The sequence below is a fragment of the Culex pipiens genome, chromosome 3 (assembly GCF_016801865.2).
Source record: "Culex pipiens pallens isolate TS chromosome 3, TS_CPP_V2, whole genome shotgun sequence".
Classification (NCBI taxonomy): Eukaryota; Metazoa; Arthropoda; class Insecta; order Diptera; family Culicidae; genus Culex; species Culex pipiens.
Window position 1 is genome coordinate 50,813,844 of NC_068939.1, and position 19,003 is coordinate 50,832,846.

Here is a 19,003-nt window from a genome sequence, read left to right on the forward strand (position 1 = left end):
CTATGGAATAAAACAAAGCATAAAACTTGCCTTTTTTGATCATGAATAGTGGACTACATTGTTTTGAATTTGATAATTCAAATATTATTAAATCAAATTTATTAAAATTAGAGGTGGGCTGAAAAAGCGCGGGCCGCCCAAAGAGCCTGTTCACTCAAAAGTTTTTTTTTGATACTCAGGTCTTTTGAAAGAAACGTTCCAAGATGGAAAGATTTTTATATTTGTGCTTTTTTCTTACACCCAAAATTCCGAGTCAAGGGAATCGTTCCCTCAAAATTTATTGAGCGCTCAGCGCCAAAATCGAGAGAATAATTCTACCAACTCACACCACCATAAAAAATGAGTTCATTCGCTAATTGATACAATAAATCTCCAACAAGTGTCATACATGGACATCTGACCACTCCTTGGTCACCAAGCTGTGGTGGCCGAGGCAGTTAAGTCATTGAGTTAGTATGTCAAAGGTCTATGGTTCGATTCCCGTAGTCGACACGTTTGATTTTTTGATTTGATGGATGAACTTTTTTTGCAAATCTCGAGCTGTGTTTTCTGTGTCGGTAAATGGTACCACTATTCTCTTGTCTCGAGGCCATTATTCTCTCGGATTAGCGCTGCCCAGTTTTGGGTGCATGTTTAAAAATAGAATTTATTGAAATTCTAACAAATTGTTGAATTAAATTTGTATTTGAGAATTGCAATTGTTAGGGGAAATTCTCGTATGTTTGGCAGGTTAAGCACCCGCTCCTAACTCCATCCAATTTGCTGATTTTCACTATTTAAACAACTAATTTTGCAAAACTATTGATTGAAACTTGCTTGCTCACTTCTTATTGAGCTATTTGTCACTCGATTTCAGTTGAAAACGCTTTTAATTAGCATTAATTGAATATCAAAGTTCTGACCTGCCAACATTAGAGGCACGCTGGAATTAGATGCTGTTCCCCTATTTAATATAATTCAATGGTTGTAAATAAATGCCATTTTTTTTAAATTCTCCATTGGTCTCCTTTTTCAAGAACGGAAAACGGAAAAAGAGGGACTATTCTCGACATTTTGAGAGCTGAATTGAAAATAAAGTTATATGATTTTATATACAAACAAAAAAATGAGCTACACTCAAATATTAGCCAAATAAATTTGAGTGTTTTTTTAATGCTTCAATGGAGAATTACACACAAAAAAAAAACTACCAAATAGTCCATGAGATTTGAAAAACATTCTGTTGCTCGATTAAACTTTGGCATTTTTAGTTTTTATTGATGTAGGAAAGAGTTTGTGGAATATTTTGTCAAAATAAAATATCAGAATTTGTTTAATTTTAGCTGAAAAAAACGCTATTTCGTAACATTAATAGAAAACTTTCTCCAAAATCCAAATTATAAAAGCTCCACCCTTCCAATCATTCAAATGGTTAACGTTCGAGTAGAAATCTTAACAAAGAGACCACCAACCCCTACAATTTGCTAGCAAATGATCTCATTTTTAGCATTATTATTATTTTTTTTTTTTCAAATGATTTTTAACATTCTAATTGATAAAAATCACACCATGCGGACTTTTGAAATAATCTTTAAATCAAAATTTTGAAAAAAGCGAAAGAGCCGCTCATTTGAATAAGCGAGCGAAAATGAGCGGCTCCTAAAAAAGGGCGGTTTTGCCCACCTCTAGTTAAAATAGTTTTTGATTTTCAACAACAACATAATTAAAATTGATATTTTTTTGCTTAAATCCTTCGCATAAATTCATCATTCTGTTTAAATTGTGTACAATGCCATTCACTGGTATTAATTCCATACAGAATCGTTCCACAAATGAGTGACTTTTGATTGATTCGGCTTGCTCTAGAAACGTAGAATCCTTTCGCAATCGTTCCCAAAAGCAACACTGCCAAAAAACCAAACCACTAATTTCAATGTTAAACAAACCAAGTCGAAAGCTTTGTGCGATTTGGGGCATTATGAAACCACAGAATACAACCCACAAAAACCATCCTCACCCCCCTTGAAAAACCCAACTGCTACAACACCTAGTTCAAAAAGCTGATTGGTTCAAGTTGGGAGGGGGTGAGCATGTGAGTGTGTTGCTAAACCAAACAAATCAACAAGTGAAAACAAGTGGACTTGCCATCGTCCCCCAACCCACTTCAAGGACACCCAGAAAGCTTCATCCCAAACTCCCAGATGGTGATGATGCGGTCGCCGGGGGTGGTTTTTATTATCGATGAAATGACTGTTGATTATTCGTTTTACGACGACGGTGCCGCCACCGCCGCGTTCTGTGGTGTTTGGCTAACCTTTTGCTCTGTCCCCACCCCTAAAAAAAACTGCACGACTTTCTCCCGTGGGGGAAAAGCAGCGCGTGGTGAATGAACTTTCGGTGGAAGCAATATGTGGGAGTTTGTTCTGTAAGCTGGTGAAAAAAGCTTTAAATTTGGTTGAAGTGGGTCTCGTGGCGCAGGGGTAGCGGCTTCGGCTGCCGATCCCGATGATGCTATGAGACGCGGGTTCGATTCCCGCCTTATCCACTGAGCTTCTATCGGATGGTGAAGTAAAACGTCGGTCCCGGTTTCTCCTGTCTCGTCAGAGGCGCTGGAGCAGAAATCCCACGTTAGAGGAAGGCCATGCCCCGGGGGGCGTAGTGCCAATAGTTTCGTTTTCGGAGGTTTCCATGGTATAAAATTAAATATTTAACATAACATTTGTTTAGAATAAATTTTCTATAACTTATCTTAGCTGTTTCTTGAATCGACTTAAATTCATTTTCACTATTTTATTAATTTTCTGATATATATTCGTTCTACCTTGTTGAATTAATTTTGAGAAAATATATGATTTGTTCTTTTTAAAGAAAAAGTATGAAAATATTTGGGTTAAAATTCGGAACTACATAAATTCCAAATTTAAAAATATTATTAGACGCTTTACGAAATATTAAAACTAACTACTATGAACAGATATGTGACAAATAGTCGCTTGTGTGCAACGAAATGCAGAACTCAAATAGGTAGTTGTTCTCAATCATAATCAACTTCGAAAAGAGTTTAGAGGAATGATGTTTTTAAATACTCCCACATAATAAAATGTGAAGAATTTTTCACTTTAGTGCCTGTTGAATAATTCCAACTCAAGAATTATCCAATGAATTGTTTTCGTCTGAAAAAGAGAAAAAGTTTTTATTATTTTTTTTGGCAACTAAACATTGTTGGTAGTTAAAATTTATTATGTAGTTTGGAAACTAAAATCATAGATAATTTTACAAGTTTAACCATTTTGGATTGTTACTCGGGTGATACTATGCCCTTTTTTCTCGAAAATTCTTCATTCCAAATGTTTTTGTTTAGTTTGACATCAAGCAGAGCTTTTGCACCAAGATTTGTGTTTTGTTGTCTCCACAAACAAGGGGAACTATTGATATTATTTTTTATCAATCCCCTAAAATACTGTCTACAAAATGATTTACAACAATGTTTGTTTATTTTTACAGGATTGGGTCCGTAAGTTTGACAATTTTAGAATAAGAAGACAACAACTTCCTTGGTTGTTGTGCACCTTAAAAGAAAATACGTTTGATTTTTTTAGCGTTCGATCTTCCCTTTCGAATGCAAGCTAGTTCATATCAATTGGCCTGCGCTTTCTTGGAAATATTTGTTTGAAGTTTGAAAATTGCACCTTTTTTCTAACATAGAAATCACTGTTACTTTTGATTAAAAAAAAACCCCAAATTTAATATTTCAAATACGAAAAAGAATGTTTTTCAGTGCTCAAACGATCTCTTTTTTACTGAGCTGTACTGAGCAGCTCTACGAAATTGGTCTTTTTTTTTATTAATTTTAGTTTTTGTATTTTTTAATCCGGCAGAAACTTTTTTGATGCCTTGGGTATGCCCAAAGAAGCCATTTTGCATCATTAGTTTGTCTATTTAATTTTCCATACAAAAATGATGTATGAAAATTCAAAAATCTGTATCTTTTGTAGGAATTTTTGATCGATTTGGTGTCTTCGGCAAAGTTGCACAGCAAAAAATCCGATGGTAAAATCGCATGTAAAAGCATGCACATCACCTTCGTCAAAAAAGACACTTAATATTACACGCTGCATGTACTTTTTTTGTAAACACAAAAAAAAGTTGCAACCGACGGGACTCAAACCCAGCACCTATAGTAAGGACTGGCGCCTTAACCTGCTCAGGCATCAGATCGATGAAAAATGGAAAGGATAAACGCATATATGAGCTTGACATTTCGGTCAAGTAGGTTTCCCATATTTTCAGGGTGTAATATTACATACAATTTCATAAAATAATGCAAAATTTATTATACACCCAAGCCTTTTACACGCAGCTGGATTGCTACTTTATTTGCTGTGTGTAGGTATTGTTGAGGACTATTGAGAAAAAATATGATAAACAGTAAAAACAAATTTGGTGATTTTTAATTTAAGTTTTTGTCACTAAAACTTGATTTGCGAAAAACACTATTTTTTCCATTTTCATTATCTTTTTCAGAAACTTTTCAGAAATTTCCAGAATTGGCAAGAAATCTTCGACCGAGTTATACATTTTTGAACCAATACTGTTTTTTCAAAAAATGAAATATTGGTCGTAAAAATTTTTCAACTTAATTTTTCGATGTAAAATCGAATTTGCAATCAAATAGTACTTTAGGGAAATTTTGTTAAAGTGTAAATGAAAATTAATTTCATTTTGAACCAAACTGCATCAATAACTCGAAATCGATTAAAATGCATATGGGACATTTATGCGATCATGGGCAGAGAACACTTTATAAAAAAACATTACAATACAGTCCAGATTCGATTATTCGAAGGTTTGTATGCGAATTCGGATGAACAAAAAAAACGTGTTATTTTTTTCTTAGAAATTGAAATTAATTTCATTTACATTCTAAGTGGTATGGGTATTCATCTTTTTTGTACTTTTCGTTTTATTATTAACTGCTTCCATTTATTTATTTACTTCAAATTGGTTTACATTTTTGCACTGTTTGAGTATTTTTGCACTGAGTAGAATACATTAGGGTAAAAAAGAAAAAAAATCACTTGAACAACTAATTGTTTTCTTAGTTTTAACATTAAATTTGAGATCTGCGACCGCGTTTTAGTCAAGTTTAAGTAGTCGTTTGCCTAGTAAATTACAACTTTTTCAGAAACTTTTCAGAAATTTCCAGAATTGGCAAGAAATCTTCGACCGAGTTATACATTTTTGAACCAATACTGTTTTTTCAAAAAATGAAATATTGGTCGTAAAAATTTTTCAACTTAATTTTTCGATGTAAAATCGAATTTGCAATCAAATAGTACTTTAGGGAAATTTTGTTAAAGTGCACCTTTTTCAAGTTATTGCCATTTTTAGGTAAATTAAAAAAAGTATCAGTTATACATTTTTTTTAAATTAGTGCCCATGTTTGCCCACTTTAAAAAAAATTGAAATGCTGAGAAAATTCTCTATATTTTGCTTTTTTGAACTTTGTTGATACGACCCTTAAAGGCTGAGATATTTCATGCAAAAGTTTAAAAACAGGAAAATTGATGTTTTCTAAAACTCACCCAAACAACCTACCATTTCCTAATATCGATATCTCAGCAACTAATAGTCCGATTTTGAATGTTAAAATATGAATTATCGTCAAATTTTCCGATCTTTTCTAAAACAATATTTTCAAAAAATTTAAATCAAGACTATCATTTCAAAAGGGCCAAACATTTAATATTACGCCCTTTTGAAATGTTTGTCTTGATTTAATTTTTTTGAAAATATCGTCGGCTACAAGTAAAGACGGCACACATATAAAATGGGAAGTATTTTCAATTAAAAAAAATCATTTCTGGAGGTTTTTTTTTGTGAAAAGGTCCAATAAACCAAATTTTCATTTTTTGCTTTTTGGGTGTTTTTTAATACCCCTGACTCAAGGCGGTTTCAAAAACTGGAAATTTGGCTCATTGAACTCCAGATTTATCGTTTAAAAAAGTAAGTGACTCTTTTTTCTGATTTTTTTTTTTCTAAAATCCCATTTTGGCTCGATGTATTTTAGGTTCTTTTTAGGGCTTTTAGGAATTTTGAATAATAAAAATTTAGTTAAAAATATATTTTTTTTAGGATAATTTTATTCGGGGTGTTAATTTTAAAAGGTGTTTAACATTTTGTTTCTGTATGATCTTAACCAATACAGTAGTTGTTCAGTAACTGGGCGTTGTTTAAATGGGCTGCTTTTCAACTGGACGCTCGATAACTGCTAAAAAGCAGACAAACGTCAAATAACCTAAACAAACCGGAATGACCGAGGGGTTAATGGATGCAAAAATCATGTTCAAATATCAAAAGTAAGTTTTGTAAATAAATTGATCAACTTTTATTTTTATATTTCATCAGTAAATGTAGACCAAAAATTCCTTCAGTGGCTTCAAGAAGGCAACAAGAGAATTTTAGAGTGATGATCATTTTCCTACAAAGATGAAATTTCAATGAAAACATCCTCGCTAAAACAATTTGGAAAGATTTAGTTCGACCCGTTAAAAAATTTCAAATAAAAAAATCAAAATGATGTGAAAAAATCAATAAAAATATAAAAAAATCAAAAACTTATTGAAATTAAAAGTTTTTTATTCTTTTAACTAACTTCCCTTTTCCCCCCCATTTTTTCGCTCACCAGGTCCGCTGCGGTGCGTTCGAAACGCTCACCTACCTGATCGAGAAGGGCTTCCTGGACAAGGCCACCACGGAGGAAACGGTCTGCCCGGTGGTGGAGAAGCTGTGCCGCAAACCGTTGGACACCTTCGACGAGGAACTGTACGCGATCTTCATCCACGTAAGTTATCCATTCTTTTTCTGGATCGATTTTTTTTTTGTGGGAAATTGAAATTTGGTTATTTGAAGAAAAGGGGGAGAGGAAGAAAAAGTGTCACTCCCATCATCATCATCATCATCTTCGTCAACGTCTTTTCTGTGGTAAAGAAGAGTGTGGTGGGTTAATGTCACTAATTACCCAGTCGGCGCAGCAGCAGGTATCCACTTAATAGTGCCCCTCATTAGCTGCTTCACACATAATTTTCCGCAGTAGATTGAGAGGGAAAAAATCAGGCTCACCAGCTCGGAACGCGCGCCCAAGTAATGTGATGAAATTATAATGTCGTTAAAATTGATTGGAGATTTTCTGTGGGAAAAATACGACTCAACCCGGTAAAGTGTCTTAAAGTCTTGAGAAATGGGACCATTTCCCTCCAGAAACTGTCATCGTCGGCGTCGTCGACTTCATTTTTGACGGGGAAATTTCACCCACACACTCACACATTCCGGCTTCCGGTTCCGGCGGGTTTTCCCTGGTGTGCGCACGGGGGAAGAATGTAAAATTTTACTATCCTTCCCCGACTTACGGCCCAAAATGTAGGCCACACGTGTAATCGCAGTGTGCCACGGCGAAGAGGTGTGAACGTTGGTCGGAACTTATGCGCTGACTAACTGACTACCCTGTAGAACAGGGTGGTTGATTGAAAGGATATTTGAATTGATGGTTTTATTTTTAATATTAATGAAATTGAAAAGCTGTTGAATTTTTAAAGTATTATTTGTTACAATTTAAAATTAAATTTGCATCAGAAACTGGGTGACGAGCGTAAATTTTATGATTTTGGAAGTCTTGAATTCTCGGAGAAAAAAAATAAAATTTAAAGGGGTAAATTTTCATGTTAATCTATCATTTGCATAGGAAACTCAAAGCAGATTAGTTTACTCTAGAAATCGGGAGTTAAATTTTGGAAAGGTCCAATAAACCAAATTTTCAGTTTTTGAATTTTGGGTGTTTTTTAATACCCCTGACTCAAGACGGTTTCAAAAACACTCAAAACGCAAAAACTGGAAATTTGGTTTATTGGACCTTTTCCAAAAAAAAAAAAAAAAAAAAAACTCCAGAAATATTCGTTTGAAGTTAGTTGTTTTTGATATGAAGTATACTGCGACAATTTTTGATGGTTTTAATGGTGTAGTCAAAGGTTTAGTGAGTACATATTTAAAGTATTTAAAAAAATAAGCTTTTGGCGTGAGTCATTGTAAGAAAAAACATATTAATTTTCTGTATATTTCCTTATCTAATTAGGTCTTTTATCTCTAGAAAGGCATTCAAAAATTAAAAAAATCCAGCTTCAAAAATTTCAAAGAACAGAAAACATTTCAAAAAACATTACAATACAGTCCAGATTTGATTATCCGAAGGTTTGTATGCGAATTCGGATGAACAAAAAGAAACGTGTTTTTTTTCCTTAGAAATTGAAATAAATTTCATTTACATTCTAAGTGGTATGGCTATTCATCTTTTTTGTACTTTTCGTTTTATTATTAACTGTTCACATTTATTTATTTACTTCAAATTGTTTTACATTTTTGCACTGTTTGAGTATTTTTGCACTAAGTAGAATACATTTGGGTAAAAAGGAAAAAAAAATCACTTGAACAACTAATTGTTTTCTTAGTTTTAACATTAAATTTGAGATCTGCGACCGCGTTTTAGTCAAGTTTAAGTAGTCGTTTGCCTAGTAAATTACAATTTTTTTTTTATATTTCATCACCGCCATTTTGGCCGCCATCTTAGATTTAAAAATTAGTAATCACTTTATCGTATACCTCAGCTCAAAAGAAAAAAAAAGTTTTTTGATTCGATTTTCCGAAGATTCAACTATTTGGAGGGATTTTTCCAATGCCTTTGGATAATCGAGTCTAGACTGTAGTACTGTTCGTTTTCGAATTTTAAATTTTGAATCGAAATAAGTGTCACCAACCTATTTTTTTTTTAAATCAGTTTCTCAATTTTATTTTTAACGTGAAGACAATGATGGAAGTCTTGATTTTTCGTTCAATGATATAAATTTTGCGTCGCTATCAATATTTTGACAAAATTCCTTCTACAAGTTGTATAGAATAGTGCCCTACACATGCTGATACTTTTTGGTAACGATTCATTGCGAAGTTATGGAAATCGTCATTATTCAATGATTGCCAACTAGGACGTCAATGATGGTTCCATAATAAAATTATATAAATTTTGAGACACATTTGATTTAGATCAAAAATTCCTTTAGTGGCGTCAAGAAGGCAACAACCGGCAGATGCTGATTCATTTTAGTGCAGACGTCTTCACCTTAAAATCAACACAGAAAAAAATAATGTAAATTTGGAAGCTGTAATTTTGGAAGGTTGAATATTACCTCTTTTATGATGTAATTTTACCTCAATTTAGACTGAAAAAGTGACATTACACCAGAAAAGTGGTAAAATTACACATTTCCAGAGGTAAAATTAAACCTTTTTTCTGACATAAAAGATGTACCCCTTCCCAGATGTAATATTACCATGATTTTTTTTCTGTGGAATTGAAACGCGATCTAGAACATCATCGAACATGAATATAAGATGAAAGGTCGAATAGACAAAAGGTCGAAAATGTAAATTTGTTTATATAATTCATGACGTTTTGTGCTCAATGAAAATAACAACATCTTGATATTTTCATATTCCACAATGTCGTTTTTGAAAGAGTGTAAAAATTCCCAAAATTTTAACAATACATAAAGATTTGTTTAAAAGAATATTGTCCACCAAAACATGTGTAAAGTCAGACTATTTATCATTAACTATTGAATGATTTTTTATTTTTTTTTTTATTTTAAGAAAACTCACAAAAATATTCCAAAACCAAAATTATTTTTAAACAATATAAAATTCACTAGGAATGTTTGAAGTCAGGCTCTTATTCATTAAACTTTTCAAAGAACTTCTCATGTTCAAAAGAATGAAAAAACTCGCAATCCAAAATTTTGTCCTTTCGACCTTATGTCTTTCGACCTTTTGTCACTAATCCGACTGACAGCTGTCAAGCTAAAACAATCTGATGTTAGAAAAATCAAGCAAAACATTGTCGGCCGAAGCCGATGTGTAAACAAAGAGTCTATCCTGCTCACGTCAGTTGATGTTTACATTAGGAACAAGCAGGATCTCTTTGTTTACTCTTCGGCATCGGCCCTATTACAATGTTTTGCTTGAAATTTAGCTCGACATGTGATATCTGTCACAATACTGTTTTACTTTTGAATGCGTGCCAATTAGCAAAAATTTAAATAAGTGGACATTAGGGTGACAATAAAAAATAGACATCCGAGATACCGCCCAAGTTCGATTCATTAGGCAAAAATAAGTAACTGTGAATATTTTGAGCGAAATCTGTTAAGGCTTAGGGGTCGCTTGGATCGTTAAATCAGTTTAAAAAAAATCTTCTCATACAAAAACGTGTTGCTTAAATTGCTAATAATGGATTAACTTGGATCGTTTTGCGGTCTTCGATATAGTTGTTTATCATAAAAATTTGCATAACAATCTCACACTTGACAACATTTCCGACACATTTAACGTCCCCTTTTGGTTAATTTTGAAATTTTTGCTTTTCCCCATACATTTTACGAATTTTCTCATACAAACTTCAACGATAAAAAGCAACCCTCAACTCTCTACACACCATTTTTTTTTTGCTGAAATTCAGTTAAGTTTTAGTGAATTTTCATCTACTGAAATGTCAGTAAACGATTCAGTAATTTAGATTTTACTGAATTCTCAGTTAACTGATGTTTGTCACTTTGACAGAAGATTTACTGAAATTTCAGTAAAATGGTTGTCAAAACAACTGAAATTTCAGCTAAACAAACGTCAAATTGTCGTTGCTGGTATTTCAGTTATCAAAATTTGATTTGGCTTGTCATTGAAAATGTTTCCAGTACTGTTATTGATACATTTATTTCATCAATCGTCTAAACCCAAAAAAACAGGTGGTTAGTATCGAGGCATTTGTTATTAACATTTTTCTTACCTTGGTTTCTAAAGATCACAATACAAAATTTAAAAAAAAAACACAACATATTTAAAGGGAGTTTTCTCTCGGCAGCATCCAAACAATAAGTCATAAGTGACATTTCAGTTTGACAGATATGCAGTTACAGTTAATTATTTGGCAATCCGAACTGGCTGTGTACCGATTTGGCACAGTTACTAATTTTTGCCTGAAGAATCAAACCAGGGGGTATCTTTTAAGATATTCCAAAATTTTAAATTTTTCTTCTCACCCAAGTGGGCATTCTAACAACCTAAATTCGAATTAGTTAATTCGATTTGTCTGTAGTAAAAAATCTAAAATGATCGCGAACAATAACTCAATTCTGGTCAATTATTATTCGGATTTTCCGAAAACAAAAGTGGTTTTGTGAATTTGATTTTGAACTACGCCAACCGATGAAATAATAATTAAAAATTCCCAGAACGAGTAGCCACCATGGCGTTAACTTCGGATAACGTTCAATGACGTTGATGATGACGACAATGATGATGACGGGTAATGAAGAATGACACACCTCTCCCCCCGAGTACTGAAGTGCAAGTGGATGCTGCGCCATCGAAGAAAGTGTGATTACTTTATGACAAGCCGGCAGCAAGCCATGACGAACAGAAGAAATCGAATTGCAGTTTTATCTCCAACCAGCTCAGCCCATGCTGATGTGTGACACATTCGTGGTGATGTGTTCCCCGAGACAAGTCGCGCCGGTACTTGGCGGCAAGAAAGACATGGGTAGTGAGATAGTTTTACCCTGCATTCGAAAACCGGGATCTCACTACCTTGTCTTTCATGCTGATGAGTGCACATCCCAAACTTGAGTGCAGTTGCAGTGCAATGAGTTCCCCAAACACGCAGAGTGACTCCACGTTGGCATCAAATTTGGTTGTTTTAGTTCAACCACGTTTCAATCGCTATCACAGCCAGCTTTGATGAGCAACGCGGCACTCATTAGCAACAGAGGGGAGGAACTCATCTCGAAGGATGTGAACGCAGAGGCAGTGTTGATGCTTGACTGAGCTCATCAATTGGTTGTGGCTATGTGTCTTTAATAGTGGCGTTTTGCATGGAGAGAGAGTAAAAAAATCTAACTGATCTTGTTTTTGAGGTAAAGCGTCCCAATCATATCACAGCCATTTTGATGAGCTCAGTCGGGTGGCGCAAGTCATCGAGAAAGCAGAGTGAGAGTTTTTAAAAAGAGAAGTAGTTTCGGCAATGTCCAGCTGTTCAGTTCGTAAAAATGGTTGTGCCGTGTGTACATTTGAACATTCAATATTCATATCACAGCCATTTTGACGAGTTTGAACCTGTGGCGCAATTCAGCGAGTTAAGGTGATCCAGGAGATTGTTTTTCAGCGCAACTGTATCCACTCTCAAAGTGGCTGTGAAATGGTTCCTCCAGAAATCGCCATATCACAGCCAGCTTTGAAGAGCGATACGGTTGCCCCCGGCAACTGCATCAACAACAACAACAACAAAAGTATGAAGAAAGGTACAGTGAACCTCACCATCTGCAATGAAAATGAGACGGCAGTTAATTAATCTAATGTCTGTGTGTGCTTAGATCTTTTAAATTGAATACAAATTGTGACGTTTGTTAATTATGGCTATTTTCGGTACGCGGCCACACGGCAATTTATGCTGAGCGTATTCCAGACTCACAAAGTGGCAGTGAAATGGTACTGTGTTTGATATCGCATATCACAGCCAGCTTTGATGAGCTGGACTACCGCTTCCAAGATCATCGAGGGAGAGAGGAAAACGTGACCACGCGCCATAACCTCAAACTTTTTCGCATTTTTAAGCAAGACTTGGAGCGTTGAACTGAGTGTTTGCTTGTTTTTTCTTCCAGCTGATGGTCAAGATCGTCCCGATCGTGGGTTACGCCAAGACGTACGAGCTGGTGTACGAGCGGTTCGTGGAGATGTGCAGCTGCAAGGAGCACTTTGTGCGGCGCGAGTGCGCGAACGCGTTTCCGGTCATGTGCGAAGTGCTCGGGGATGAGCTGTTTGAGCGGAGCATGCTGCCGATCTTTATGCAGCTGTGCGACGACGAGATTTGGACGGTGAGGCGAGCCTGCGCGGACGTGATGCCGATCATTGCCCTGCTGTGCACGCTGGAGAAGCGCCGCAAGGTGCTGGTTCCGGCGATGAAGAAGTTCATGTTCGATCCGAGCCAGTGGGTCATCATGGCGGCGTTGAAGAACTTGGGACTGTTTCTGACGACCTTTGCCCAGCTGCGCATTCTAGGGTTGGCCTACAACGGGAACCTGGTGCTAACGGTGACGAACGCGGCGGACGCGCAGTCCTTCCAGCAGCTGGACATCCGGCGGGTCACGTACGGCAATCAGCCGTCGGCGGACGCGTTGATCAAGAACTACGAGTGCTACGAGCGCCGCTTCCGCGATGCGATCCAGCGGTACGCACTGCTCTCCCTGGTCAAGTCCAACGAGGAACCGTGGCGAGCTCGTGGCGACGAAGCCATCAACGTCGAGGTGTACCTCTACTCGATCGTGTACGCGGACCGGCGATCGCAACGCCTTTCCACCGGCTCCAACTCGGACGACGGAGGCATCTCCAAGATCTCGGACTTTTCCTACAAGTACTACGTGCGAAAGTCGCTGAAATCCAGCTCACTGCTGGACTCGCCCACTTCCGTGCCGGTCGTGCCGCAACTCATGCGTCGGAACTACGACGAAAAGAACCCGCTGAACCGCTTCCTGCGCTATTGCTCACCCATGAAGAACAACTTCGCCGACGCGTTCGCCAAACAGGGCGGCACCAGTCGGGGCAGCGAATCCGACGACTACCACGGAGGCTGGGGACCGGAAGATGACGAGTACTCGGCCATCACCATGAAGATGAAGATTTTCGAAAACGAACTCGACAACTCGATGGACGCCGACGGAGACGGCGGAGGTGGAGGAAGCCAAGAGCAACCGGCCCAACTCCAAGAAGTCCACGAAGAGGAAAAGAAATCATTCTCCGAAGACGAAGACCAGAGTTACAACTCGCACCAGTTCTGGTACATCAGCCCGGAACTCCCCCTCGAACTGGACTTTATCGACGATGACGGCACCACAACGCCCTCCGCCATCACCACCAAAAACTCCGACATAAGCAATAACAACGCGGGCGGCCCCTCAACCTCAACCCCAAAACCCCAACCCGAACAGCCCAAGCAACATTTCGCCCAAGAGGAAGACAGTCGAAACAACAACTCCAAACTTCAAACCACCCCGACAGCAGCAGAACTCCCGGCCAACGATAGCGACTCCTCGTACGGCAGCATCAACAACAACTCCGAACCGGAAAAGCCCGACCCCACGGACGTGGACCGCTACTACGCCGACCTCCAACATCAGAAATCAACCACGTCCACTGCCAGCATGGGCTCCTCCTTCCAGCAGCAACTAGATGCAGTCTCCGCCGGCGTTGGCGCCCTCGCCATCGGCAAGGAAGGCGAACGCCTCAAGGACATCATCAAGTGGCAAAACGAAGAGGTCGAGTGGAACCTGCTCGAGGACTTTGTCCACATGAAGAACATCAACAAAGAGCTCTGCTACGAGTGCGCCTTCAACTTCCCCGCGATCGTCCTCACCTTCGGCGAAAAGTTCTGGCCCATCCTGAGCTCGCACTTTTTCGCCCTCTGCAACGACATCCAGAACACGGTCCGCCGCACGATGGCCGCCTCCATCAGCAAGGTCGCGCTCATCATCGGCCGCGAGCAGGCCACCCGCGATCTCGTCATCCCCTACACCGAGTTCCTCATCGACTCGGACGAAATCAAGATCGAGGTCGTCAACACGCTCGCGGAGTTCCTGCGCGTCATCGACGGGTCCGAGCACGAAACCCTGATGGACCAGCTCGGCCTCTGTCTGCAGCCCCCGCTCAACATGATGAACTGGCGCTTCCGCGAGGCCGTCGCCCGCCAACTCGTCCAGCTCGTCCAGATGCACACCAAGATCCGCAAGGAGAACTGCCTGCTCTACCTGACCGGGCTGGCGATGCGTCTCTGCATCGACAAGTACGACTTTGTGCGGAAGGCCGGCATCGATGCGGTAAGACGACCGAATAAATCCCAACGCCCAAGACATTAATTCTCAATCTTTAAACAGTTTGTCGAGTGCGCCCGCGAGTTCCAGGACAACGACGCTGTGTTCAAATTCTTCACGGAAAACTTTGCCAACTGCTCAAACTGGCGCCGCCGGCAGACGTACATCATCACCGCGGGGAAGATGGTAAGAGATTTGCGCATTTTATCAATTTTTTTTTGTCTTTTTGAAACCGTATCTCAGTGGCTTACAATTCCAGAGTTTAAACAAATAATTAACAAAGAATTCATTTCATGAGTGAAACCTTTCTAACATAGTTTCTATGAAGTTAGATCACTTTTAAAAAAATAGTCGCTTACGAAAACAAACATTTTTGAAAATAGTGTTAATATGTTGTAATAAGATATATTTTTACAAATATGCATCAAAACAATTCAAAAATCAACTATCGTGATTTCCGAAGTGAAATAATCCATTTAACCAAAATGTCATAACTTTTGATTATTTTAATAAGGCAGGAAAAGGGTGGTCCGTTCTGCCTCCAAGTGGATTTTAATTAAACACTTCCACCACCAAGCCTCTAAATGATTTGAAGGTTCCGTTGTTGTTTGATTACCTTTGTAATAGCACATTCGAAACATTGAACTTTTTTTTTTTTTTCAAGCAATCAAACTTTTCATAAAGCTTATTTAATAACCTCGAAATAATCAACATTTGCGTCGTTTTGTCAATAAAATTTACATTTTTGCTCATAATCCGAAATCTTGCCTTACAGTTGGTCTAAATCCATTCTAAAGCCCAAAACCAAGAGTGGCCCATTCAGTCCCCCCTTGCCCCTACTATTCTAAACAGCTTGCAGAGGAATTTTATCAAAATATTGTAAAGGAAGAAATTTTATCTTTGAATGAAAAATAATTTCCTGATGGCTGTCGTTACATAAAGAATTCAACAAATCAGAAAAAATGGCGTTTCGTAGAAAAAATACCTTGTGAAAAATATAAAACAAATTCTTCAACCGTTTTGAAATGGAAATCACGATATTTCTGTGAGCTTTTGCATACTTTCGAACATGATTAATACTTTTTGCAATACCGTTTTGAAAATACTTACTTTTTCTGACATGCCTTTTTTTCATCACCAAAAATAACTGTGTCGATAAGTTCAGCAAAGCAGCAGTTTGAGTGCTGAAAAGATCAAACTATAAGCATAAGTTTCGACTTAACAGTTTCACTGAAATCGAATAGTAACACTTTCAAAATAAGTGCTGAAAAGTTTTACTTTTCAGCACTGAAATGGATGCTAAAAAGTTGAACTTTCAGCACTTGTTTCGAAAAGTAATATTTTTCAACATTTTTTTTTATTCAAACGGTTAATTTACAAAATACATAAACATTTGACTTATAATTCCACTCAAAGGGTGTTTTTCGGAATTGTAAAAAAAATGTGTTTGTTGTAAAACTATTGGTAGAAACTTGCTTGCTTACTTCCTATTCAGCTATTGTCACTTTCGATTCGAAATAAGAGGCATGATGGAGTTAGATGCTGTTCCCCTAGTAGCTTATGCAACCAGTTCCAAAAATAAGATTTTTTGGACACGACTCGGATAAATACGAGTGCTGAAAAAATCCAATTTTACAATGAGTTGGAATCAACGTGTTTTGCAATTCCGTAAAACAACAAGTGGTGGTTTTTTTTCGTCAATTTCTCCACATCAATTTTATTTAAACTCCAAAGCAGTATCGAAAAGTATTGCATTTCTGTACCACTTTATTAGATGACGAAAAGTAAGCGTCATTCGAGAATTACAGGAAAAGTGAGAAGTTTCGTAAAGGAACTGCGAAATAGTAGTTTATGCAACAAGTTGCAAAAAGATGATTTTTTCAGCACGAGTCGTACATTTATCCATCGAGGTTCACCGAGTTGGATAAATACGACGAGTGTTGAAAAAATCAAGTTTTGCAACGAGTTCCATACAACATTTTTGCAGTTCCGAAAAACACCCATTGAGTGAAATTTTAAGTCAAATTTTCATGTATTTTTCCAATAAATCGTTTAAATAAAAAAAATGTTGAAAAGTTTTACTTTTCGAAACAAGTGCTGAAAAGTTCAACTTTTCAGCACCCATTTCAGCGCTGAAAAGTTGAACTTTTCAGCATTTATTTTGAAAAGTGTTGCTATTCGATTCTGTTATTTTTGGTAGGAAAAAGTAGGCCGTTTCATTTCTTCAGAAGGACAGGCAAAGTTGAGAGTTTCACAGCGGAATTGCAAAAAAGATTTTTTGAATAAATTTTTACTAAAAAAAAAAGTTTTGATGCATTTTGCCTAAGGGTCTCGCTGAATGGTTTTTGTTTGCTTAGGAAATGATAAGGATTGCTTGTATTTATTTTTAGTTAAATATTACACCAAAATCATTTTATTTTGCAAAATAGTGGAACTGGACCTCGTATTTTGAGTATTGAAAACAAATATCAAAGAAAAACAAATGAAAATATCTCTTAATTGGGTCCTTAAATGAAGCTTAGATTGCTGATATTATTGTTTACAGCGAAAAAGCTTAATTTTCTGAGTACAATGACCCTTTGTACGACCACTAAGAGTTTAAAATTGATTTTTAAATCTATTTTGAAAAATTAACCTCGCGGTCCTTCTTGACAGAAAAGCCAGCAAGGGGACCATAGCTGATCCATCGAAAAAAAAAATTGTCTTGTAATTATTTTTTTTGCATTTAAATGAAAAAAAAACTGATCTGAAATGGTTTTTAATCGTGTTTTTTACCGTTGTGCATAAAAATTGACATAGGGCTTTGGTACCCAATTTAAAAATGAAAATTCTTTTTCAAATTCATAAAATATAATTTTCAGACAAATAATCATTTTAAATGTGTTTCAAGAAATGCTCATGTCATATAAATTACAAATACTCAAAAAAAATATTTCAAAATCGCACTTTTTCGTGTTTGACTGTTTGCCAAACTCGCAAACAAAGCCAAATGTATGCAGGCTGACGTTTGTACAAAAAAAAACAGACAAACAAACAAAGCAGGCAAACTGCCAAAAAGTGCGAGTTTGTTTGTTTGTTTGTTTGCCATAGTGTGATAGCACCTTCAAGTAGCTATTACGCTACGGCAAACACCTGCTTTGTTTGCCTGGATTTTTTTTTGTACAAACGTCAGCCTGCATACATTTTGCCTTGCTTGCGAGCTTGCCGCAAATATGATTGCGAGTTTGGCAAACTGTCAAACACGAAAAGTACGAATTTGTTTGTTTGCGGTAGTGTAATGGCTCCTTCAAAAAAAGAAAATTACTTTTGTGAAAATTTTTATAATATAAATAAATGCCTTTTGAATTGTGTTTTTTGAGTTTAAAATTATTATGTCGCACAGCGCTAAGGTGTTATTATTATTTATTTTTTGCAATGTTATGTCGTTTCGAAAACCACTGCTTAATAGTTTTATTAAATGGTCCGATATTTAAAAATATATAATTTTGAAATAATAAAAAAAAACCCGTTTACAGCTTTTCAAATTTTAAATCGTTGTTTTAGAATTCTTATAGAATAAATTTCAAATTCTTCAGAAAATTCTTATTTTTTAACATTAAAACTTGGTTTATCCAACTATACAGTGAAGTTATACAAAACTTGTTTGGGCAAACTTAAAACGAAAATGGCTTCTTTTTAAATAAAAAAAAATAGCTAGAGGATTCATTCAAAAATTAAAAAAAGGAAATCAAAAGAAATATGCAAAAATTAAAAATACAGCTGGCCTCCTAAATTTAATTTTCAAAAAAAATATGACACTGAAATAATATTTTAAAATAATTGTAAAAAAAAACTTTGGTGCCCAAAATAACATTTCTAAATATTTTCCTCTCTATTTTGTTACTCCCAAACAGCTCGAAACGGGCAGCGTCGAGGTGGAAACGTTCCGCAAGCACGTCCTCGACAAGGTCCTCGCCCTGGTGTCGGACACGGTGCCGAACGTGAGAATACAAGTAGCCAAGTGCCTCAAGGATACGATCCTGCCGCATGGTAAGCAGAAGAAAACCCTCTCGTATTTTTTTGAAACA

General features: G+C 36.7%; 1 protein-coding gene across 4 annotated transcripts in view; it reads left to right on the forward strand.

Annotated features, from left to right (window-relative positions):
* LOC120418512 (serine/threonine-protein phosphatase 4 regulatory subunit 1-like) overlaps positions 1-19,003 on the forward strand; it is a 242,502-nt gene that overhangs the window by 222,204 nt on the left and 1,295 nt on the right. For all 4 annotated transcript variants that reach the window (XM_052710147.1, XM_052710148.1, XM_052710146.1 and 1 more), the window contains 4 exons: positions 6,668-6,823; positions 12,735-14,942; positions 15,000-15,122; positions 18,830-18,965. In XM_052710147.1, coding sequence (XP_052566107.1) covers positions 6,668-6,823; positions 12,735-14,942; positions 15,000-15,122; positions 18,830-18,965 — 2,623 coding nt within the window. The remainder of the gene's footprint in view (positions 1-6,667; positions 6,824-12,734; positions 14,943-14,999; positions 15,123-18,829; positions 18,966-19,003) is intronic.